This window comes from Pygocentrus nattereri, chromosome 15 (genome assembly GCF_015220715.1).
Source record: "Pygocentrus nattereri isolate fPygNat1 chromosome 15, fPygNat1.pri, whole genome shotgun sequence".
NCBI classification, from domain to species: Eukaryota; Metazoa; Chordata; class Actinopteri; order Characiformes; family Serrasalmidae; genus Pygocentrus; species Pygocentrus nattereri.
The window spans coordinates 34,670,546-34,695,820 of NC_051225.1; the positions used below are offsets into that span (position 1 = coordinate 34,670,546).

The 25,275-nt window shown below is 39.4% G+C and overlaps 1 protein-coding gene across 3 annotated transcripts in view; it reads right to left on the reverse strand.

Moving 5' to 3' along the window:
- Positions 1 to 24,250, reverse strand: part of furina (furin (paired basic amino acid cleaving enzyme) a) — a 125,612-nt gene extending 101,362 nt beyond the window's left edge. Inside the window, exons 1-2 of one of the 3 annotated variants that reach the window (XM_017699537.2) lie at positions 24,173 to 24,250; positions 9,987 to 10,250 (exon numbers count right to left, since the gene is read on the reverse strand). In XM_017699537.2, the coding sequence (XP_017555026.1) occupies positions 9,987 to 10,163 (177 nt within the window). In that variant the 5' untranslated portion in view covers positions 10,164 to 10,250; positions 24,173 to 24,250. Of the gene's footprint in view, positions 1 to 9,986; positions 10,251 to 18,714; positions 18,806 to 20,602; positions 21,294 to 24,172 lie in introns of those variants that run through there. The other 2 variants (XM_017699534.2, XM_017699535.2) reach the window with 2 other exon arrangements.
- Positions 24,251 to 25,275: the final 1,025 nt, after the last annotated feature.

Sequence of the window (25,275 nt, forward strand, 5' to 3'; positions counted from 1 at the left end):
AATTTTTGCTGTTTATATTTTATGTTCAGTGACGGAGCATGCAGTAGAGAAACTAAAGTTTAATTAGCCTTATGCCAAGATAAGCTATTTTTTTATTTACATCAATCAACTATTAAATAGTTTCACATTTGCATTCTGTGTGTGCATCCTTATGTAAGAATCTCCGCCGACTACAGCTTATTAGTAGGTCAGAATACAGGTCAAGCAGCTGGTTTCTCTCAGGTGGTTTACAAAGAGCAACTTTGTGATATTTACTTTATTTCATTACTAAATCTATACTTTATAATGCAATTTACTTATATACACTTCTTCACATGTTTGTAAAAGCTGACCACAGAACTGCAACACTTTATTTAAAAAGGTGCCACACAAAAAAGGTTTGAAAAATATTTCTGAAAGTGTGAAAAACTAAAATTCTAAACTAAGTTCCAAGTGAACATTTATGTAGTGTAAAGGTCTTTGCTTGCTTCTTCCAAGAAAATGTACATCGTGTGGAGTTCATTTCATACACAAAAACGATTCTCTAAATAAACCACCCACTGAACGGTTCTTTAGGAAACCAAAATTGGTGCAAAGAACTCTTTTTAGAACCAAAGTACACATACTGCAAGTGTGTATAATAATTTTGTATATATGCATATTATTCTATGTGAGAATTCAGAACATAATGCAAAGCCAAAAGAAAAATGAATTGTAATTGCCATTAAATCCAGAATTGTGCAGGCCCATATGCAAGCAGTGTAAATCCAACAGAAATGCAAGCATCATAAGAAACCACACTAACACCACAAACAAACAGGAAACAGACAGCCACACATGCTCATCTTCCTTATCAGCCTAAAGATCAATGAGAACTGGAGAAATGTACAATAAAAGACAAACACTCAGCCAAAAGAACGAGTGGCGCTCTTCTGCATACCCAACATCCATAAAAAGAGCCATGAATCAAAATTCACACAATTGATAAGTTCACGACAGTAAACCAGAGTGCCAATGGCAGTGATGACGAGGCTCTGAAATTAAACTAAAAAAAAAATAAAAATCTAAAAATATAACTTCAAAGTATGATGATTCGATCAGCAGTCCACCGAACAACTGCAGCAGAAGTACAGGTAAAGAGATCCTGATCCATATTCCCAAGACTCTTCTGTAAAACCACAAGCCTTAGACAAAACATAAGAGTCCTAGCTTGTTTGTTTCTGCTCTTTCAATCTCCAAGTCCAGAAGAACCCAGTCTGGACAAAGATGAGAAGCGTAATGTTACAACCAGCAACTGCTGCCAAGGTCATGACCTCAAACTGTAAGCCTGGAGGAGTGGGCTACAGCTAAGGGTCAACACATCAGACTGCCGATACAGTTCAGTTAAAGCACGGTTCTTCAGTCACAGTCCTTGAGTGTCCAGCACAGTTGGGTGCTGCCTTTGCACCAACATATCTGAACATCGCCCAGCACTACCTCAGATAATTTAATAAAACCTGCCTGTCCAGTTTTCCCCATTTTTTGTCCAATTTTTCACAAATGAAAAAACGCATGTCAAGTTTTGAAAATGAATGCACGTCTAAATACAGTGTTTTGTACAGAGGTCGAAACGGACAGATTGTGATGCTACACAAAACATTTAAAGGGTGCCAGCTCAACCTTCTGTTGTAAAGTGACTGACCAATCAGAGCTCTGTTGCCAAGGTTGTACTTTAAACAAATGACAGCAGAATAGCTCATCTTGCACGTAGCACAGCACAAAGGTTTATACAGCTCACAAGCTGAATAAAAATGCAGAGGTTGATCATAGCTGAAAAGCTGGAAATTAATATTTTAATACAACAATCTGACTGTTTATAGACCTTTTTCAAAGTGCATCCTTGTGTATTTAAGAATATACATGAATTTTTGGTGGACATTTTTGCCACAACAGAATGTTTCTACCCAGGAATCAATCAATTCCCGAGTTCCCTGAATGTTAAAACATCAGATTTGGTGTAAAGATTCCAATATACTTTTTGATGACAGCCTAATTTGTTTTTTAATGTTTCATTACAATTATTTTTGCAGCTTGGTAAGTTAACTAAGCCTATGTTCTTTGTCATTAACTGAAAGTTTTGTTGTTTGTTTGGACCCACTTTATTTTATTCTTAACACTGACGCGGAGGTACGAGGGGTCGGCAACATGTAGCTCTTTTACTGCCCTGTTGCAGCTCCACAGCAGAATTAGATTTTTAGGCAAAAATAAAATAGTCCTCCTTTGCAGTAAAATAAAGCTCTGCTAATCGTTCAACACAGTTTTAACAATAAATGGTCTTAAAGGCTGGAGTTAATGCAGAACTGTTAATTCATCCTTTAACCCTGAAGATTGGTGCGCAAACTGCTGGTCACCATAGCAACACAGACAGTCTCACCTAGTTAGTGGCTAACAAAAAGGCAAAGAGAGAGATTTAAGACGAACAGCGATTATTTGGAGACAAATTAACTTATTTGTACAGCTTCTTGTTTGAATTTTCCCATTTAATGTGGAACAGGAACATTCTAACAAGAAGCTGGTGAATGAAAAGCTGATTTCAGCCTTGCAAAAAATGAACATTGCGAGACATTTTACAAGAAATTGATCTAGTTTCCTGCCAGAGATGCAAGAAAATAGCACTTCTTAACAATTGAGTTACTGATCCCAGATCCAGGGTATCCGAGTAATTAGACAGATATTTCATCCCATAGAATCAGTCAGTAAAATACAAATTATATTACTGGCCATGCGCTGGTAAAAGCAATCCTGCTCCAATAGAGCTTTAGTCATTTAGAGATTTTAGGTGGTGGACATCTCAATTGTTAGTTACAAAGAAGCAAACCCCAGAAACGAAACATCTCATCTGAGTAACTATATTTAGTGTAAGGGTGTAAGCACTCCATTCAAAAGACAAGCTCACATAACTATAATATCGGAAAGTCGTTTCAAGTCATTTTTATGGTAACAGTAGGATTCATCAATGCCTTATACTTGGCTTTACGTTCTCTTTTCTGTTTCCATCAATGTCGTCTCTATTTTCGAGAATTTGCACACTAGAAAACAGCCTGAGGCTTCTGGTGTAATAAAACTGCACATATCTGCTGACCTTTTCCACTAAAGCCATCTCATGACACTCGCTCCACGCAGTCCATTACTGACACAAAGAGCAACAAGGAGAATAAAAAAAATGTAGCATAGTTCTAACAATTCAAAAGATTCTACTTTGAAGTCTTCAAGTTCAACATAGAGCTCAGTGATTAACTTAACATCTGGAAAAATGAAAGCAAAATTTGCTGAAACGATGATCCACAGGCATTTAGTGGATAAGTCTATGTTTCAAACCATCAACAAAATACATCAAAACAAATGGAAAATGCTACAGGAGAGAAGTACAATTATAATCAGTGACCATATGTGGAACAGCATTGAGCAACAGTACAAGTACAACAAGCAAACACTTGAAGTTAAATATTTTCGAATGAACCCTGACGAAGATCAGATTCTCGTAAACCAACAGCAAAACTGCCTTCATAAACATGTGAAAGAAGTGAAGTGACAAGTTTCCTAAATAACAACCTCTTTGAAATAATTACTATACTTCGTGCTGGACGGCAAGGCAGTCTCTGGCACACACAAGTCCATATTTGGTACCTTATAATAGTGGACGAAAACTCTCATGGGACAATAATGTGTCATAAAAGCTTCAGCTGCAGCCTGTGATCTTGCCTTCACTCTGCATGAACGCAGCACCTGCATCAGCCTGGTTTCACAGCTGCACGAATTCTTCTGTGGATCCCTGGGAATTTAAGCCTTTGTTTTTAGGCCACACAGAAACCAGCTTTGATCATAACCCTCAGAAACAAGTAAATAAGCTATAAAAAGAACATCCTGAATACGCAAATTTATAGGTCAAGCCTGGCCGTTGAATTAAAGGTAGAATTGCTCCGTATGGTCCATATGAGATTGCTCCATTATTTTCAAATCAGTCTTTGTTCATGACACCAAATCCCAAGCCACAGATCCAAACTCAAGACCTAGATGACATAATGAAAGCTGACTCAATAAGCAATAAAATAAGAGGAGGTATGTGGATGGTTTCCAAGGTCCAGAGAGCCCCCTCACTCCCAACAGAACAGACTTCTAGACTCCAGTACATTTAAAGCCCTCCATCATAAATCTAATCACAACGCTTCCCATTACCATAACCAAATCGCCTCATTTATTACATCACTTAATTCAGCAAAGGCTTATGGAGTGTTTCACTTCCCGGTGTGGCTCAGTCTTGCCGGTCTGACTTGATTTCCTTAATGGGATATTTTAATGGGGAAGTGGTGGTGGTGGTGGGGGGTGCTTTTGCATTTTAGTTTAACAGTATATCAAGTCATCAACCTTGCTTGATGGATTTTGTGGCCTTCTTGTGCACAAAATTCACACAACATTACACAGGCGTTCTGAAGGCGTTCACAAGTTCCTCGGTTAGCTGAGGACACTGAAGGAAAAGCAACCACCAAAATGGAGTTTAACAAGGTTCATGGATATGAAAAACATCAAGGTTTGTCATCAAGGCATATGAGAACACTCATCAGACTCTAGTCTGACGTAATCTCAAAACTAGAACACACGTCTGAAAGAAAAGTTGGTGCTCTATTGTGGCAAGAAAAATCCACCAAAATGCTCGGTCCACAGGCTTTAACCCTAAAACCCCCAGTCCATGAACAAGTTGCATCATCATGCCTATATTAGGAACCTAAGCTGCTTTTCTTCTATGACAGAAATTAACGGCATTTTTGAAAATTGCCAATATTGGGTACTGGACCAATAAATGTGTTTAGAGGTTTTGGCAGTTTTAGGCTACAGTTAAGAGTAGGTCGTTAACAGTTTCAGAAAAAGAACACAATGGTTACCCTTTACTGAACAGCAGCATTCATAAGGCTTCATAACACCTACACAAGTCTTTCATGACAAGTAACAAACCAATATAAACATTTATAAAGGCTTATTCCAAACAGCATCAGGCTATTTTTGACAACTTTGATGACATTTCATCAAAGCAAGTGTTGTTTCAACGAGCATCAGTTGTCCAGCCTTTATAAACAACTATATAGGTTTGTCAGTTGTCATGAAAGGCTTATGTAGGTGTTGTACACCTTTCAAATTCTGCCCTTATGTAAAGTGTTAACTACACAGCTAACAACATGACAATGTAATGTGCTATTTCAGAACAGATTTGTTACAGGATTGGATGCATTTTGATATATATGATATCTGATCTGAAAATTTTCCCCCCAAATTCAGTCTGATACCTGGTGTCAGATCAGTACTATAAATAACACAAATGAAACAATGCTAGCTAATGTTCAGTCTTCAAAATAAATGCTTCAGCAATATCATTGCTCAGTCCAAACTAACAGCATTTGACCTACTAAATCAATACTACAAATAACAATAAAAAAATATGAGAGCCCATCTTTGACCTGACATAGCTGCCACTTCTTTCCATATCTCAATTTCTCCAGCTATAATGATGCAACTATGAACGGAAGAAGCAACAAACACCCAGTGGTAACCTATCATCAACTTGCATCACTAGTCCAGTGATGTGCTCTAAAGCTAAAGTGTAGTATGGGCTAACAAAACTCCTGTGAGGACAACATCTTTTGTACCATATTCTATGCATTTTCCCCACATCTACATTCTTAAGAGGGGCACTTTTCATTCATGGTATTTACATGGCACTAACAACAGACTTTGTCCATCACAAAATGTTGACAAAAGCACCATCATCCCTACTGGGAGTTCAACTTACACAAGGCACTGAATTTGTTTAGAAATTTCAAACTCAATTTGTTTCCACTCTAATAAGGTTACAATCCCACCCACATTTAGCCCAAATTGTCCCAAGACATGCATCATCATTACAAGATCATATCTAGCCCCACAAGACTAATTACACTCATGAAAAATACTGGTTGCAAACACTTAAGCTGGTCTTCACAGAGCCATCATATATCTAAAACCTATCTAGCAGTGTGTCTCTTATCTCAAGAGAGTAAAAACTTTAAACTAGAGGAAATAAGAACTTCACATGCTAGAAAAGAAAAAGGCAAACATTTTACCATTTCAAATACCTGGTATTCATTTTATAATTCAGGCACTTAGTATTAGTGAATGTGGTCTGAATCCAGAACCACCATCAAACTGACAACCAATTTAAATTTCAGGGTTTAGCTTTAAATTTTGAAAGAATGAAAGTGTCAATCTTCAGACAAAGACCCGTTCCTTTGAGGAAACCTTGCAAACACTGTAAAAATGTTCAGCTTGAAGCAACTCTCAACAAAATGACACTTTTCAAAACCCAGCCAGCAGCACTGTCAACACATCTCGTCAAACACCGCAGGGCTGGGCTCAGGCCAGGCGCAATTACCATTTAATTCAAAGCACAGTGGTTTCTCAGTGAGAAAGGTCATAGTAAAATCATATAAGCAAGAGTGAATTACAGATTTAGCCAATGAGCCTGAACAATAGTGGGCACAATCCAACAAAAACACACTGAGCACATGACCATATACAAGCCTTGGCTTCAGGAATATTGCGTAAAATGAAAGAGGCAAGGATTATTGTTTCACAAGGTTTCTTAACCAGCAGACCTGAGGGGGAAAAAAAAGCTATAGTTTGTTCACTTTCAAAATTTCTTATTCCCAAGATAAGAGTTCTGGTTTCGAGGTCAAACCATTTGAAGGCAGATCATTAATTACTTTATTGCTTAAAATATTTTAATGTTTGATTCCCACCCAAAACAATACTAAATAGCCCATCTGGCTACTTTAAAAGAGTGACCACCTGCTCAAGATTACAGAATCCACCCATATATGACTCTATAAAACAAGCAATTTAGAGATTCAGAGTTTCATGCAAATCAATCCATGACGGAAAAACTAAATTTCTATACCAACGACCGACTTCTCTGACTGACCACAGAAGTATGATTTGAAAAAGGATAAATTACACTGCTAGTCTGCTGCTGCAAAATGAAGAGTTATTTGACTTTCTTGGCACAAGACATGTCCACCTCAGTATTAGCCTGTAGGCACTCATTTCAATCAATTACTAACTGCTTCGCATTCTGACCAAAAAGCATGTTAGAAGCAGAGAGTCATTCATCACTGAGCTTTACTATACTATCTGGTTACTAGCCTGCTTTACTGTGCATGGAGTCTTTTTTATAGACTTGAGCAACAATTATTCAGATGATAAATTCAATTTACAGCCTGCATTTTTCAATGTAGTGTTTTTTCCCCCCTAATTAACACACTAACAAGAACAAATCTGACAAGTATTCTGCCTAAGTGTTATTTTGAGCAAATGTTATTTTTTTTCATGACCCATCATCAACTTCTAAGTAAATTTATAACCACCACTTTTGGTATAAAAATGTTGCTAAACTCTGTCTGTACTTCATCCAGAAAACGGAGAGAAGGATGTGGAAATGACTGCGTCGTAAGCACACTCATCCCTCAGATGCCTGCAGTGAAGTTTAAAATGGCATCCGAACGGCCAGGAAAATGTTTTATGCATTTCATCACCCACCCAGAGCGCCCAAAACAACATACATGTAGGAAATCGTCATAAATTTATGAGCTTCCCCCACAAACGGATGGAAGAGAATCCAGAACTCTCCTAATGAGAGCCCCATTGTGCAATGACCCTTTCTGACTGCTGCTGTTTCTGAAACTTAGTTCAAAGTCCTCCTTCAAAGTCCTGACTTTGTACCTGGAAAGAAATTGGGATCATCTGTACGTTTGACAAACATGTTGTTCAAATAACAGCACTAGAGGAGATATGCAGACAGTTGGGGGGGAAACGTTGTTGGACTGGAAGTGCTCTTACAAACCTAGTTGAGCCAAAGTTCTTCCCGTTATCTTATGCTGAGAAAAACAAATCATGTATTACTGTAATGGCAATGCTGAGCTTTCCATGGAAGAAAAACTGAACACAAGTCTTGTTTGGTCAGTCAGCTCCTCAGATCTAAGCTTGTTTCACTGGAACATAAAACAGGCACATAACTAATAACGGCCGTGCCCTACAGCCACTGCATTAAAGAGCATTATTGTGTGGCGGGCATCCTTCTCTCCAATTACATGCAACCCGTCACCTCAGGCCTTCTTCAAGTTGAGCACATGACATCTGCCACTGAATTGCCGTTCAGTGCTGCTTCAGTGGTTAGGCTTGTCACGATCATGTAATTTTAGGTGATAACCGTCACATAAATAACTGCAATGAACAATTTAATTGTTTTGTTTTCTCCCCACTGTATGAGACTATTAAAGTGCGAGCACAAGCTCAGAAGGCCAAATCAGCCATAGGTTTTCTATCAGTCAATAATCAGTAGCTCTCAGTTCAAGCTCTTATAAACAAACATCATTAAGACCTCAAAAAAAACTGAACACCAATGAGAAATCAGAAACGTAAATGTGCTTTCTTCTTTTATTTACATTTATATTTGTGTCAATCCAACACACCCAAACACAGGATTATGTAATAATTGTGACACGCCTACTATTCATATCTCTTATGCTTTACAGACAGAGTGGATATTGTATGGGGTCCAAAATTATTTAATTGTCGATTTCAACACACTAGACTATTTATTTGCGCACTACCAAATGCTGTGCATGGCAAAATTCAAACTCAACTAAGAGCTTAGCCCATCTTACTGTACCATGGCCGCTAAATTTGATAGAACGGTGACCCAAATGACCACATGAAGGGGAGGGAGGAGGGAGAGGTCCTGTACATTTGATCTTCAGTGACAGAGACATTTTCTCCTTCCATAGTCAGGATATTTTAAGGGCATCTGACTTTTTCTTCATAGGACACCAAGATCATTTTAAATGGTCACCGTTAGGTGAGAAGGGACCAAGCTTTATACTAGGGATGCCATTTAATTTTAGCTTATTTCCAATAACAATCCCTACTTGAACAGGTGGTTTTGTCCTTCATGTTGAAGTGTTTTTTATTTGTATGCATTCAAGTGCATCAGGCCTTTGGTTCTGTTATACAGGCCTATTAAAATAAACTGCACAGTTAAAAACAGTGTTCAAGACCACTTTTCAAGATGGTTTAAGCGCAATTACAGCAATGTCCCATACAATCAGCAAATATTTGCATGTGCTAAGTACAACAACTGTTTTGTCATATTCTCTGAGATGAAGTGAGATGTACAGCAGTGTGAGGAAATCAGACAAGGGCGTGCAAACTAATGCAGAAGGATGTGGTGGACGGTGGAGACTTTCTAGAGCTACTGAGGTTCACTGAGCCAAAGCTCAGTGTATGGCATTTATGGTCATTTTAACTAGGGTCAGTAATAAATACATTTTTAAATAAATAAATCCAACTTTTAAAAATCTCAGTGTATTGATAAAGAATTCAGTATGTCAAGTATTTTTACAAAAGGTTTCTCTGTTGCAGCTCAGCCATTCAAACTGCAAAACTGGAACTATCCTTTTTTATAACTTTTATAATAATATTTTTTAGACATTTAGGCTTGACTGAATAAAGTTATAGTTTAAAACATTTATACTAATAGACGAAGATCATTTTGAGACACTTCAGGATGGGCTTTTGATACACATTTCTAACAAAAATGTCATGCAAGATAGTAAAGCAAAGCCAACACATTAAAATTATGTTTCATCATAGCTGTTTTAAAAACAGAAATGGAAAAAAAAAATAAGAGAAACTTAAAATTAAGCACCACCTCACCATCTTGAGATGTAACACGGGTCTTACAGCTCCTGCAAAATGCTATAGAAATGCATCTAAATCTCCTTTATTCTTGTCAGCCCAATCAGAAATGTCAGGCAGAGGAAAATTCTGCTTATCTCCAGGAAACGCCCTGGCCTCTTATCTCTTTTCTTTACAGAAATAAATGCTCATCAAACCACAGGAAAAAAAAGAATGAGGGCTCCCAGTGCAAAACACTGCATACTCACATTGCCATGGTTAACGAAGCCATGCTTTCTGGCTATCCTGTTGGCTTCCTCCTCTCCTCCAGCGATGTGGACGGCCCATGTGTTGGTGTAAACCTTCTGTCCTAGGGACGGTGTCACTTCAGAGGTCAGGAGGGTCAGCAGCGTGGCAAGCAACAAGGAAGCCAGTTGGAGCTCCATCAGAGAGGGTGGAGGTCACTGAAACAGGAAGTCCTGATGTGACCAAGTCCCCTCAGCAAGGCAGCCTTTTGTCAGGTGTGAGATGCCCTGGGCACATGAAGGAGGAGACAGCAAAGGGCATCATTAGCATTGGGAGACAGAGCATCTAGATCTGCAGTGTCTGAGTGTCCCCCAACTAACACAGATTTCTAGTTTGAGAAGAACTGAAAGATAAATGTCCATCTGTTACGAAATGTTCTCAAATAACAGTTCAAAATACACAAACTAAATAACTAGTATGCTTCTCTGCAAGAAATGGGTATTCTTACAAATAAGGAGCTCTTCAGAACAATGCCATAGAAGAACCACCTTTGGTTCCTTTCAGAAACTTCTCTTCAGAATGGATTGTTTCTGAAACAACATTTTTGTAAATGAGAGTTTAAGTCTGAAGAACCCCTTTAAAAGACCTTCCATATAATAAAGGTTCTATTTCCATTTAAGATTTGCCCTAGAACCATATGGCCAAGCCAAGAACCATTGAAAATAAGGATTTCTTAAGAGTGTTTTTGTCCAATCCTGTAAGGATCCCTTTGGTGTCATTCATGAAAACAGACCAATCAAAATAAGCCAAGTAAGGTGCGCACAACAGTCTTTTAGCCTAGAATGCTAACTATTAATGCCAATTTAAAGGTCAGATCATGGAAAAACAACTTTTTTTTATATATAAGAGCTTGATGTAGTATGCAAACAATGTTTAAAAACACACCACAGAGACCCCAGTCCACACACGGACAAACATCCTGCTTTGAATGTTTTCTTTAAGTTGTCACGAAAGCCAACATATTTACATATATTTGAAAAACAGAAATTGGAGTAATGCAAATATGAATGAGTACTTTTGGTACATAACACACACAAATGTCACAAGTGACCATCAGGAGAAAAATAAAATACAAATACAGATTATATAAATTATATTTCCTTTCAATATTGAACCAGAACCAGGTGAGGAAGTCAGCAAAGCACTGAAACCACCTGAGAAAGATGGATGTCATGGCCCAGAATGAGTCATTCAAAACACCAACGCGCTCATTCAGGAACTATATATTTCAGGCTATAAATTACCTGTGAGGCTTGAGGCAGCAGCAACTGATTTTCAAGTTAGACATACGCAGATTCTGAAACTCCTTTTAGTGCATTTAACTAGGTGGTACTGATGAATGTTAAAGGAAACAAAAAAAAAAAAAAAAAAGTACATTTCTGTTTATATAAAAACCCAATAAACGTAACAAACACACCAAAATCACTGAACAGTGCTTAAGAATCATCAGTAACAAAAAAAAAAACATGTAACTTAAAAATAAATAAATAAATAAATAAATGGCAAAACGCCATCAGTTCTATGCTGCATGTCTGCTTAAAACTTCTGATGGTAAAAATAAATAAATAAATAAAAAGAGTGCCATATCATCTATTATACACAGGCCAAGCATCATTTAGCCCAAGAGCTTCCTGCACAAAGCTGGAAACTGAACAGGAATTCAGACTGCTACAAAGGCTTAAAGTAGTCTGATTGAATTTGACCACGTATCTCTTCAGTGTAATCATTTGAGAGTCATTAGCCTACAGGGTGACCGAATAGTTTAATGAGCAGAAGAAAAAGGCGGATAAATACAGCCAAAGCTCACATTGGCAATGTGCTAGAAAATCATTTTATTCGGGTGGAGGACCAATCTGGCATTGTACATAAATACCTTTAACTGCTTGAGGTGGACAGCATGTGAGGTAAAAGCCGAGCCAGAGCAATATCTGAAGAAAAACTTCCGTGAAGGCCATCTTTAACCGTTCCCGTTTTGAAAACTTATGCTTGCTCCTTGCAAGCATTTCGACAGAATTCATTTTGATTGCATCAGCAGCGCAATACCTGAAGATTAACCGTGAGGGAACTAACCATAGCCATGAGTAAGAGAAGCTACTGCTTTAGTTGACTCTTCACCGATGACTCGTCTCAAGTAATAATGCATGGTCTACATGCGCAGATCGAGGGTTGTAAGGAAGTCAAGAAAAATAATTCAATTCACCCTCACAAACGGCCATCAGACCAAATAAACCATCTCTTTGAACCCATCTTATTTCCATTCTCATCAACTTCAAAGTAACCAGACAGCAGCTTTGAATAGCAGGCAAAACTGCTGGTATTACACAAACATGAGATCAGTTTACCAAGAATAGCTCAGATCACACATCCCCTGGGCCCAAAAGATGTACTGATTAGCCAATAATAAAGGCCAGTGTTAGAGACCTGCAGTATTACCAGCATCGGCCAAGAATATTGCTGATAACGGACGAATAATAAAAGGCCTTTTGTTTTGTATCCGCACCGCCAGAATTCAAACTGAGCCTCCCAATCTTAGGGCAAAACCTTAGACAGTTGTGCTCCAAGGCAACTTAATATGAAGCTTTTTCTATGTACTAACAATACAGGCTGAACTTGTGAACCTGAGGTGTAATGAGTTATAACACAAGAAATAAATCCTATGAAGAAAACCAACGAAGACTAGGAAAACTTGCAAAAGCAACGCATTCCGAGCAGCACTGCCCACAGGGCTACAATACTGCAATTACTGCAATACTCCAATTTCCCTCTGGGATCAATCTGCAATTTCCCTCTGGGATCAATAAAGGATTCTGATTCTGATGAATACATTAACATTGAGCATCTGTTGTTTAAGTTTAAGAAGCATAAAAATTGAGAACTGAATCACACCAGTCAGTGGCACACTGGCTAACAAAATGATGAGTATAAAAATAAATTTTAGCTCATGTGTCAGAATTTTTAGCCCCAGGAAATGGCCTTACCCAAACTGCTGCCACAAAGTAGGAAGCATACAACTGTCTAAAATGTCTTTGTACGCTATAGCATTAACATCACCCTTCATTGGTACTAAGGGGCACAAACCATGAAAAACAGCCTCAGCCCCTTATCGCTCCTCCACCAAACTTTACTGTTGGCACTATGCATTCAGGTAGTCGGCTCATCGGGCCTTCACTAAACTTAGATTCATGCATTAGACTGTCGGACAGTGAAGCATGATTCTTCACTCATGAGAACACATTTCTGCTGTGTGTGCAGAGGCAGTGTGCCTTACACCGCTCCAGTCGACGCTTGGCATTGCACACTCTATTCTAAGACCTGTGCCCTGCTGCTCGGCCACGTGAACACATTCCATAAAGCTCCCAATGCACAGTTCTTGTGCTGATGCTGCTTCCAGAGGCAGTCTAGAACTCTAGTAACCGAGGCAACACAGGACAGGTGAATTTTGTGCGCTACACAGTTCAGCACCGGGCAGCCCCACTCAGTGTTTACCTAGATGCTTCCATTTCACAATACAGCTTACCAAGGCAGGCCTAGCAACGGAGAAGTTTCACAAACTGACTTGTGGTAGTGGCATCCTGTGACAGTGCCAAGTCACAGAGTTCTTCAGTGCGATCAATTCTACCATTAATCTTTGCCTATGGAGATTGCATGGCTGTGTGCTTGATTTTACACACCTTATCAGCAATATGTGTGGCTGAAACACCTGAACTCAATAACTAGGAGAGGTGTCCAGAAATTTTTGCCCATATAGTGTACCAAAGAAAGGCCCCTCAAACTATGGGCGAATAAACTAGCACGTTTGACGAAGCTTAGTGGCTTGTGCGGGGTATTTTGCTGAGGTTGCCAATCTTACGGTGTCAAAGAGTTTTCCAGTCAGCATTCATTTCTCATAGGGAAATCTGCTCAGACTGAAGAGTTCCTAATATAGGCATGACACCAACTACAGAATGACGTACAACTTCAGAAGTCTAGATTCCCTGTTTTGCCCAGACAGCAGTTTCTGTGAAAACAGCATATGAAAGATCCTAAACACAGTGAAAAACTTTGTTTCAATTATTTGATAAGGCATCAAAACTCTCACCTTTCGATGATATCAACTATTCCTGTCACAAGATATATGAGCCTTCTAACAGCTACTATGTTGATTTTGCTAAACCTAGTACACTCAGCAGAATGAAGTCTTTTGAAAACAGGAAACTTTTAATTGTGGAACTTTCATGTCTAGTAGTTACAGCTGACTGTGGCATATATTACAAAGTAAATTAATTACACTGATAAAGTTTGACAGGTAAAAATAAAGACTGATAAAGTCTTAGTGTGACAGCTGTTTCTAGCCATAAGTACAGGAAGACATACAATAAAGGCAGTGTACCGTATCTCTGCAATCAGCTGGCTTATTTCATCCATTCCCTGCACCAGACCGCAGCAGGCGAAAAAACCTATAGAGCACTGAACTCAGACAGGTCCATCCCCTATCTGTGTCTGCCTTTAAGGTCCTGGTGCTTGTTCACAGGCTGAGTGTTAACACCCTTTTAGAGCAGACAAAACATCGATATCTGAGCATTCTCAGAGAAATGGTTCCGCACCGCTGAACTTGCTCAACTACTCATTTTGCCTATTGTGCTTTTAGCTTATACTGTAGCCCAGCAAAAAAGGGAAACTGCTCTTCGTTTAAACTTAGGTTTCAAAGCTATTAGCATATTAAAATGAATATTATAGTGTGGGATCCACTGATATCATTATTAGTCTCAACATTTCATAACTGACAACAAAGGCGCTGCTGGTGTTCTCAAAACAACTGACTGACCAGTCCAGACCTCAATAACCACTGAATGTGTTTGGGAAGTTAAAAATGCAATCAACTTCCAAGACTCAACTTTGGAGAAGTGACAAAAAAATCCCTGCAGATTTCTTTGACAGAGTATCCCAAAAAGAATGGAAGCTGAAATAAAAGCACAAGCTCTTTATGCTGAAAAGCAAATAACACAAAAATTAAACACAAAGATCGGTCTATCACTTTTGAGCTGTACTGTATTGTGCACACTTAACTGTACATTAGGGGTTCAAGCTTTGTTACTGGTCAGTTTGGTTTAGATGTAATTCATACTAAATAGGTAGTGATGAGAGTGGTCATGCAACTAAAACAGTCGTGCCATTCGCTAACGTGGCCAGTATCTACAAACACCTGATCAGCCTCTAGAGACAACCAACAACAGAGAGGCAAAGTCTTTACTGTCACCATGTCAAAAGAATGTAGCTATATTTACTCCTTGTCGTGAGTTCTCCACCAGCTCTACCTGTCCTACCACTGTTTCACAGTCCTACATTCATCGTCATGGAAAAAGCCAGAGCATCACAGAAAGAAAAGATTATATTCCTGCCTCCTAGGACAAAGGATTACTGAAGAAACCGGAAGAAACAGCGGACAAGTATTCCACTACTATATTTAAGTTCCCTTTTTAAATATTTGTACTTTAAGTCCATTAAAAATTACGCTTTTAGATGCAACTGATCGTTTCTATCACAGACTTTATGTAGTTTGAGCTTACAAACAAATCTACTCTTGTCAGATAAATAAAGTGGAGTCAAAAGGAGGACTGACATTAAAAATGTGTAATTCCCAGGATTTGTGCTTCTTCTAACTTCATTTTAACACCCAACAATGTCACTTACATTCATAGATGGTATGATGTGAAAAATCTGTGACACAAACAACATTTATGTAATAGTAGTTTGGGATTACAGATATAGATCTGAATTCCTCAAATTTGAAGAAACACAGACTGTGGGTTACGCATTTAATATTTACAAGGCTATTACTTGATTAGAGTGAATTTCTCAATACTGGACCACCACATTACCACATTAGTGAATGGCACGACTGCTTTAGTTGCGTGACCACTCATCACTACCTATTTAGTATGAATTACATTTAAGTCAAACTGACCAGTAACAAAGCTTGAACCCCTAATGTACAGGTAAATGTGCATAATACAGTACCGCTCAAAAGTGATAGACTGATTTTTGTGTTTTTGTGCACAGAATGATGACCAGTGTTATTTATACCTTTATTCAAGTAAAGGATCTGAATGCTTCAAAATCATGTTTTCAAGTTGTACTTTTGTTATCCATCTCTGGATGATCAGAACATGGAAAGTAGGGATCTAGCCAAACAAACTGCCACCTTTATCTTTAATTAAGAAGCATTATTGGGCGGTTTTATAACAGAAAGGTCAGTTAGATGTCACCAGTTTTAATCAGCAGCAAGGTGGTTGAAATTTTCCATAAAGCTGATAGCAGGACAAAGTAAATAAGTTGCCGGAAAATAGATGATGTTTCTATTATATGGGGGGTTTAGCCAGCTTGCATGTAGTTCTTCTGGGACAGGGGTGCCCAATCCTGGTCTTCCACCACTCTGAAAAATTCAGACCCACATCATGTGGCTCTAATATTCAGATGTTCCTATAGGCCTTCTTTACCCGAATCAGACGTGTTAGATTAAGGTTGGGTCTAAACTTTGTGGGGTAGTATATGTCGAAGACCAGGATTGGGCACTCCTGCTTTAGAATATGCTGCTATTGACAAGCAGCTATGGACTTCTAAGGGAGAACTTTGTTGCCCATTAATGCATACCGTTTTAATTTCTGCAATGCAGATTTATAACGAAACCATAACTTAGCAGTGTTTAATGAAGGAATCTTCCTCACATGTAATTTTTGCTTACCAAATGAACACCACAACAATAATAATCTCTGCTTGCGTTTCTATGGGAGTCTTGTGTTAGCATCCAGCTCAAAGTACCATGAATTTGTTTTCCAACACTGAGTTTTAATACTTCTGAAAGCAAATCTAGCTAAAATTTTTGAAGCATGTAAGACATTTGGTTAACACAATCTTCAGTTCTCCAGGGCACCATTCTGTAAACACTCAACTTAACCATCTTCCTAAGTTTAGCCTGCTATAATTTTCTTAACAATAAGGTTTAAAAAGTTCTCAGCCTTTCAGATCAAATAAATCCAGCTTCTTACTTCATCTACCAGTACATTCAGTGGTCCACATGAGCAGGATAACAAACCATACAGACCAATGAATTATTGTTTATAGTGACCTGGCAAATTAATACATAATAAAACTGTCTGAAGCATCAACAGGTGTGTGTGTGTGTGTGTGTGTGTATATATATATATATATATATATATATATATAGATATATATAGATATATATAGATGCGCACACACACACACACACACACAGAGTTATCAAGGATAAGTGAATGAGATTTCAGGACTTGATCAATCTCTCTTATATCAACTGTTTAAGCTGATTAGTTGCCAATTATGTTTTTGAGGTACAATGTCTTACATTATCTTGCAAGAATTCAAAGCCACATGTAAACAGAAAGGAAAGAACAAGAAATGCCCTACAATTTGAACAACATCGTTTATTAAGATGACCCTAACATTGCCAGAAAAATTAAACACACCGTCTTACTTTAAGCTACATTTAACTTGCACCAAATGGCAGCATCAAAGTCTGCGTGACTGACTAATGAGAGTTGCTCATCGAGACCAACAGGTGCGAGGCAGAGAGCAGGGCAGGGCAATCTGACAATATTTATTGATGTTGTGGTAAATTATATCACACTAGGCTATTCTGAGCATGTTGCCTATACACGCAGCACCTAAAAACACTACCCAACTGCATGTCTGATAACAAAGACGGTGTAACTACTCCTGTATTTAGATTTAGTACTACACAGTATATAAATCACTACAATCAATTAGACGCACAGTTTTCTTTAGGTATTGTTTAAAAATGTGGTGCTACATTGTCTGTTCTGACTTACCAAAGATCAGAAAAATTTCACGACATCACGTATCATGAAAACGTTTTGAATAATCATGACGTCACATTCCTGCCATCTCGACCTTCTCTACGTTCGGTACACTTTTAGAGCACAATGTGCGGAGTACCACCCGCCAGGATCTCAGAACAGCCGATTTCTTACACGATTCAACAAAAACAACTGAGAGCAGTCGGTGTACACCCAACACACAAGCATGAAGACTGGCTTGTTACCACATTGATGTTAGAAGTAGAAATTCCTGAACATGACGCAGCGAGCACGCTCCTAAACGAATCTTATTAACAATTTGGACATAATTTTAGCAGAGACCGAACTGCAATTTACAATAACTGCTTCTACAGCGGAGCAAAACAGCTGACGGGAGATTAGAGCTAAACAGCAGGATGATAATCTTACTTAATGAGAGACAGAAGTGAACAAAGGGAGGAAAAACATTCTAAACTGCCACAGACACAAACAAGGCCTCTGCAGTAAGCCAGAAAAATGTGATTATCACCACCAATCACAAAGCCTCCTTGTCACAAGATTATCAATGCACGGCCATCGCAATAAGAAAACTGTCTCCATTTTGGCAGAGCTACAAACTTCCACGAACATGACCATGTCAGGAACACGCAGTGGTAATTGATCCAAAGTCCAATACAAGTTGATATAACCTGAACAGGCTAAAAACAAACACTAGCTGGGATAAACTTGATTAAAAACACCTTTAATCTCTCCTTCCAGTAGCTGAACAGCCGTTTTCTCACAACACTAATCAGAGCAGTAAAGTAATGCACATATTGTCCAAAGTTTGATAAACAGTCAAATAAAAACAAATACTCACTTTATCAATCTTAGCTCAAAGCAAGGCTGAAGCAGAAGCTAGACAGAGGTGTGCACCTTCCCCGACAGGCTTTAAAGCCACTGCTGACACTGATTTCAAAGTACACCCACTCTTGTGACATCACCTGAGTTTGCCTACACCGCCTCAGGTACAAAAAAAAATAAAAAGCCTGCGCACAATTTCAACAGACAACAATTTATAAACCCTATTCGACTGTCTAGCCTGGGTCAGAACACAAAAACGCTACACTGCCAATCTCTCAAGAAGCCTAGGCTTTATTCCAGCTGAAAACAAGCAGTGAATGACTTATTTTTCCAGTCATACTCCCGCTCCCATGAGTCAGACAAGTACGAAGGCGTCCAGAACCTGAATATCCGGTAGCTTAAGGCTGCACAGTAGCAAGAACACCAAAAAGATTCCTTATCCCTATGTAAAGGAGGACAAACATCCAGTGTGCTGGCTGCGAACAACAACAACAAAAAAAGGCAAAAACAGACTCTCCATCTAGCTGAAGCATTAACTATGAAGATCCGTGAGCACTGCCAAGGTAGCTGGTTTTTAAGCTTGTTTGTTTGTTCCAGAGTAAAATGAGGCATAACCGTTTTCCGATTGTACAACTGCATAAATCATCAGCCAGCATTTATTATAAGAAGGCAAAAGCCTTTGTTAACCTTTGGTCTGATAATTCTTCCATTAAGCTGTTCAAAACGTAGCCTGGAAGGGTCCAATCCCAGTTAACTTCTCCGGTTTAAACAGCTGGGATTTACTTGATCTCAAGGCAAACGCTGGACAAATGTTAGTCACAAATGATCCATTAACAAAATGAAAAACTCAGCTCTGCATTGTCCAAGAACTGGACCAACTCACACAGTCATTCCCTAATCGCTTCCAGCTCGACTAGGAAGGATATGAATCAGCCAAAGTCAGTAAATTCATTAGAAAAACAGCTTAATCAGTTAAAACATTCATTTTTTTAGGTGAAATATTTTGCTTTTTTTTGTAAGAACTTACAAATTTAGTTTAGTTAACATCTGAAACACAAAACTACTACACGACTGCTGGATCGCAGCTACACTCTTAGCACACAGGCCTGTAGGTTAAATAGGACCAAAATAGGGCTGTAAACTCTTGATGGTTCAAGGATTCTTTAGTAAAGGGACGTGTTCTGTTTAGGACCCGAGTTCTTCATAGAGCTGTTTCACGCTTGGTTCCTTGCCTGGTCAAATGCTTCCTCAGACTGATGGAGAGTGTTGTACATGGCTTTATATAGAAACCTTTCTTTTGTAATCAAAAAGGATTACAAGCTTAATATCACAATAGAAGAGCCCTTCTTCGTTATATAGCTCTAAATAAAACACTCCCTTTAATAAAGAACCCATAAAGAACCAACCCTTTTAAGAGTGTAGGACTTAACCACTGCAGCAACTGCTGTTGGTGCTATAAAGAAGCATTTACAACATGTTTTCCACACAACTGCTTTACAATCTGGAGGAAAATGTATGATGTCCTTTATTAGTTACCACGGTTTACAAAACTAAAACCAGTGGCTTCACAAGAACCCCTGACGGACCAGGACGCTGGCCACGTTAGAGGAAAAGGAGTTTTGTCTTACGAGGGGCTTAAGTTTGCTTTCGCCAGCTGGCCGTAATTCTCCCGTTCCACCTTAAATGGTGCAGGAGTTACATTCTGGCGCCTCAGAACGCTGCACCACTTAAGGTGGAACGGGACAATTCGAACAAGAAGCTGGCGAAAAGAAAGCTGACTTCGTCTTCGTCTTCCTAATTGGCCGGTAGTCCACGCATTGTTAAGGAACAAAGGACAAGACCTGGCTGTAAAAGTTAGAAGTTTACTGCTACTTTCAGAAGCTAATGAGAGGGAGCAGCCTTACCGCATCTAGTCGTGCTGAAGGATCCCAGACGCCTGAACAACCAACCGCTCCTGACTAGCAAAGTCTCGTAGCTGCAACACAACAAAACTCAAACTCTAATGACTCGAGCGTCCCTGGAGGAACGAGGCTCTCTGCCGGCTCTCCTGTGCGTCCCTGTGGGAAATTAACGGGAAATAATGGGAGTTAAACGTCCTAAACCGCTTTAAGGTGTGAGCGAGCGGCACTACCGGCTCCCCGAAGCTGCTTAAGCGGACAGCGACATCGCTTCAGCCAGGAGTCTGTGTGGTGCTGGGGGCGAGCGAGCTGAGCTGAAGAGGCGTTGCGGAGAGCTGCGTCGACGGACTGGAGGAACAGCGCTCGGTCGCCTCGTAAATATACGGCCAAGTTACTTCACAACTCTCTCTCTCTCTGTCTCTCTCTCTCTCTGTCTCCCTCTCTCTCTCACGTAGCTACGCGTGTGTTTACCGTACAACAGGGAAACTTTGGCGGCTCCATCTTACGCTACGCGACCCAGCGACGGCACGCAGGCTCGTTCTCAGCAACCGACACGCCGACGTCTCCGCCGAACACATACCATAGCCTCGAAAAGACGAGAAACAGATAAATAAAAGCTATAAACAAAGAAAAGCGACGAAACAACAACAGCAGCGCTTCCCTCTGCGAGCCGTACGCAGAGGCTGCTAAGGAAACACGTCACGACGTCACGGACGAACGCAGTTTAGACACGCCCACTGCGAAAAAGCGCCGGTTTTCTGGCGACATCTGGTGTAGGAGGAGGCAATTACACTGAAAGGGGGAGTCCACCAAGTTTTCTAAATTTCGGAACAATCCAGCCCTTGACACAGCCATTCAGAGTAGTTTGATGTGAAACGGTTCATTGCACAGGAACTACACATAAGATTTCCTTGTAGAGGTGGTAATAGGAACTAGAGACCATAATGTCTTTGACTTTACAGGAAAGGACAGAGCAGACGCTACCTGCTCAGGAGATTGAGGTCGTTTGGAGTGCAGGGGCCACTCCTGAGGACCTTTTTTGACACAGTGGTGGCATCAGCCATCTTCTATGGAGCGTCTTGCTGGGGCAGCAGCATCTCCGCTGCAGACAGGAAGAAACTGGACAAACTGGTCAGGAGGGCCGGCTCAGTCCTGGGTACTCCTCTAGACCCAGTGCAGGCGGTGGGAGAAAGGAGGATGCTAAACAAGCTGGCATCCATGCTGGAGAACGACTCCCACCCCATGCATGAGACTCTGGCAGCACTGGGCAGTTCCTTCAGTGACCGGCTCCTTCACCCCAAGTGTGTGAAAGAACGCTATCGCAGGTCCTTCCTTCCTGCTGCTGTGAGACTGTTCAACCAGCACTGCTCCCAGTAGACCCCACACACATACAATACACACTTATATTCAGAATGTAAATATTTTTCATTGTGCAATATGTTCATAAGTGCAACACAGATCTTATGCAACTCTTTTTTTATTCTTATTTTGTTGTAAATAGTCTAGATTTAACTTTAATGTTTATTATTTATAATGTTTATAATATTTATACTGTTTCCCGTTTCTATTACTGAGTGCCTTACTTCTATTACTCTGCTGCTGTAATACTGTGAATTTCCCCACTGTGGGACTAATAAAGGATTATCTTATCTTATCTAACACAAATAAAAAAACCACAAGTGAGCCCACAAGTCTTCTGAGTTTATATGATGTTGATGAAAGTTAAACTGTCAGATATCTGAAAAAAAAGTTTTCTTTGGAGACTGTTCATTATTTTAACATACATTTTAAGCCCAAACCTTCACAGAACCATCAGTGTCTCAGACATATTCATCACCATGTCATCTAACTTTGAGGTGGACGTCTGGTTCCCATCACCACCACTGCAAACTGTCCTAACTTCTTACGTTTTTAGAACAGAGCATTTCAACCCAAACCATGACATAACCATTTAATTATGGTGATTTAAAAAAAAAAGTTTCTAGAGAAACTTGGAGCAAAACATTTGATAGCATTTTAAAAAGCACTATGCAATTTTTATTAAAACAGTAGCATGACTGAGAAAAAAACGATAGTTAAAAAAAGTTTTAAAAGATGAAATAGTTATTTAAAAGTCAGCGGTACTGTACGGATTTGGTGGAGTTTTTCCGCACTACGTCATACTTCTTTGACTGAAGTGCTCTTGAGCAAGGCACCTAACCCCCAATTGCTCCCCGGGTGCCATGGATAGGGCTGCCCACTGCTCCGGGCAAGTGTGCTCACTGCACCCTAGTGTGTGTGTGTTCACTGGTGTGTATGTATGTGGGTGTTCACCAAGTGTTGACTTTTAAAAGTTTGATTCATCTGCTTGTGGGGGTCCGCAGCATAACCAATATTACAAGATGTTCTTCTACACAAAATGCAAAATGGTTCATGAGGCTGAATTTGGCTTCTTATTCTAATTTCCTGTTCCACCTTAAATGGTGCAGCAGTTCCATTCTGGCGGCTGTACCGTTTAAGATGTAACAGGAAATTTGAATAAGATGCCAATTCAGCTGGCACCCAAGGAAGACTTTGTTTTTTTTTCTCAGATTGATGCATATTTTACCATCATCCTCACATTTAAAAACTCCAAGACACGTGAAGGTTCACTGGTTGTTTTGCATAGTAAAGAAAAGGGCTATATTTGCAATGTAAACAATGTGACCTCTGGTTTCTATCATCACCACTGTATAGAAATCTGAGTCTTAACCATTTCAGACCGTTCTCAAATGTGAAAAATCAGTAGAATTCACATTTGAGACCACATAACATGCTCACACTCCAATAAACAAAGCAGGAGTTTTCAGCTAGCCAGGTGACCCAAATGTGAATCCAGTCCTGTAATAAGTGTCAAGACTACTTCGTTTTTTGAGACAGACATGGCTGAAATGAAGAAATTCCATGAGAAATCCTGCTTTGTGGAATACACGATGGGCCTAGATTTGGCCTAAATCTTCCAATGGTAATTTCCATTGACACTGAAATTTAGCCCATGATTAGGCTTAATGCACGTCTGAAAAAGCAGATTGGATGTTAAATTTCTTCTGAAATGAAGGGTATTAATAGGGAGTTTGTCCCCCTTTGCTGCAGTAACAGCCTTTGCTCTGCTGGGAAGGCTTTACACCAGATGTTGAAACAATGCTGTCGGGATTTGATTGCATTCAGCCAAAAGAGTATCAGTGAGGTCAGGTAGTGATGTTGGTTGAACAGGTCTGGATAACTCCAACTCATCCCAAAGGCAATTATACTCCTCCAGCCGACGCTCAGTGTGACCGTAGGCTCCAGAGCTTCCCGTTCTGCTGACACTGGTTTTTCTGTAGAGATTACAAGCTGAGTGAGGGTCAGAAAATGGGAGCACCTTCGAGTGAATTCATTAATTAGAAGGGTGTCTGGATACTTTTGGACAGATAGTATCTGTGAGGTTGTAGTCTGATCTTTAGATGATCTTTCTGCTTTCTTTTAACACTCTGTTCCATCTAGTATCAGCTAGATTTCAACTAGAGTATATGAGGATACATTTGTCTTCCTTTAGTAGTAGAAAAATGCAACTCATACCACTCTGCAGTTGTGAGGCGAAGGTGAGAAGACATGGAAGGCAACAGACCCAACCTGCCTGCTCTGTTTGACTCTCACTCATCAAATAGATCACACCTGACTCAATCAGCTATGGAGGAGGAGGGACATTGCATCATGGGTCTTCAGTTGGCCTGGCGCTGATGAACTGATACCTACAGTTGCACTTAAATAAATATAACTGAGAGCAGAGCAGAAACAGATTATTTAGCAGCTAACCAGCTCCAGTGTAGTAGAAGATATATGACAGCAATTCTCCTCCTTTCTGTAGCTGCTGGCAAAATATTTGACAGCCTACTCCACTGAGGTTACACAAGCATTTCTGTGGAGGCCGTTCCCGTCAGATAGAGGAGAACATTTTTTTCCTCTGTTTCTGGGAATAGTCAAAATATTGACTTCTCAAAATTTTGGTGAAATCTTTACTCAGTCCATCAAAATATTTATTTTTTTTAAAAGTATTGACTTCAGGTCTCAGTTGAATCTTGTAAAATATTGACTGATCACAACATCACATTACATTTGGACATTACTATGTCAAATTAATGAGCTTCCTATGAGCATAGCTGGTCACCAGAGAATTGGCATATGTTGTGTTTTGGACGCTGATATGCTGAGGCCAAAACAGCAGCAGACCAGCATCATTTTTTTTTCTTCAGAAAAGAAAACAAGTCAATAGATTGAGAAAATAAGTCAAAATTTTGACTGTCTTGTGATTTTTCCCCTTTAACTGGCAGAAATGGGCTTCCACACATTTCATGCATGTTCCCACAGAGACCAACATAAACCAGCAACCAACTTTTTTTTTTTGTACAGGAATGCATTTTAAGAAAGTAAGTAATTATTTCGGGATACTATGTCAATATAAGGGAAAGAAGTCATGCTGTTGCCTGTGGAAATTTGTATTCAGTCAATTTTCTTGAGAAATTATTCTGAGATATAAAGTTCATATGTCAAGAAAATAAGTTCTTATTTAAAATACTATAAAAGTTTATTTTGAGAAAATAAATAAAAAAGAAATTATTTTGAAATGCAAAGTCAATATTTTGTGAACATTAGTCATTATTTTGAGAAAATGTCCATTTTTA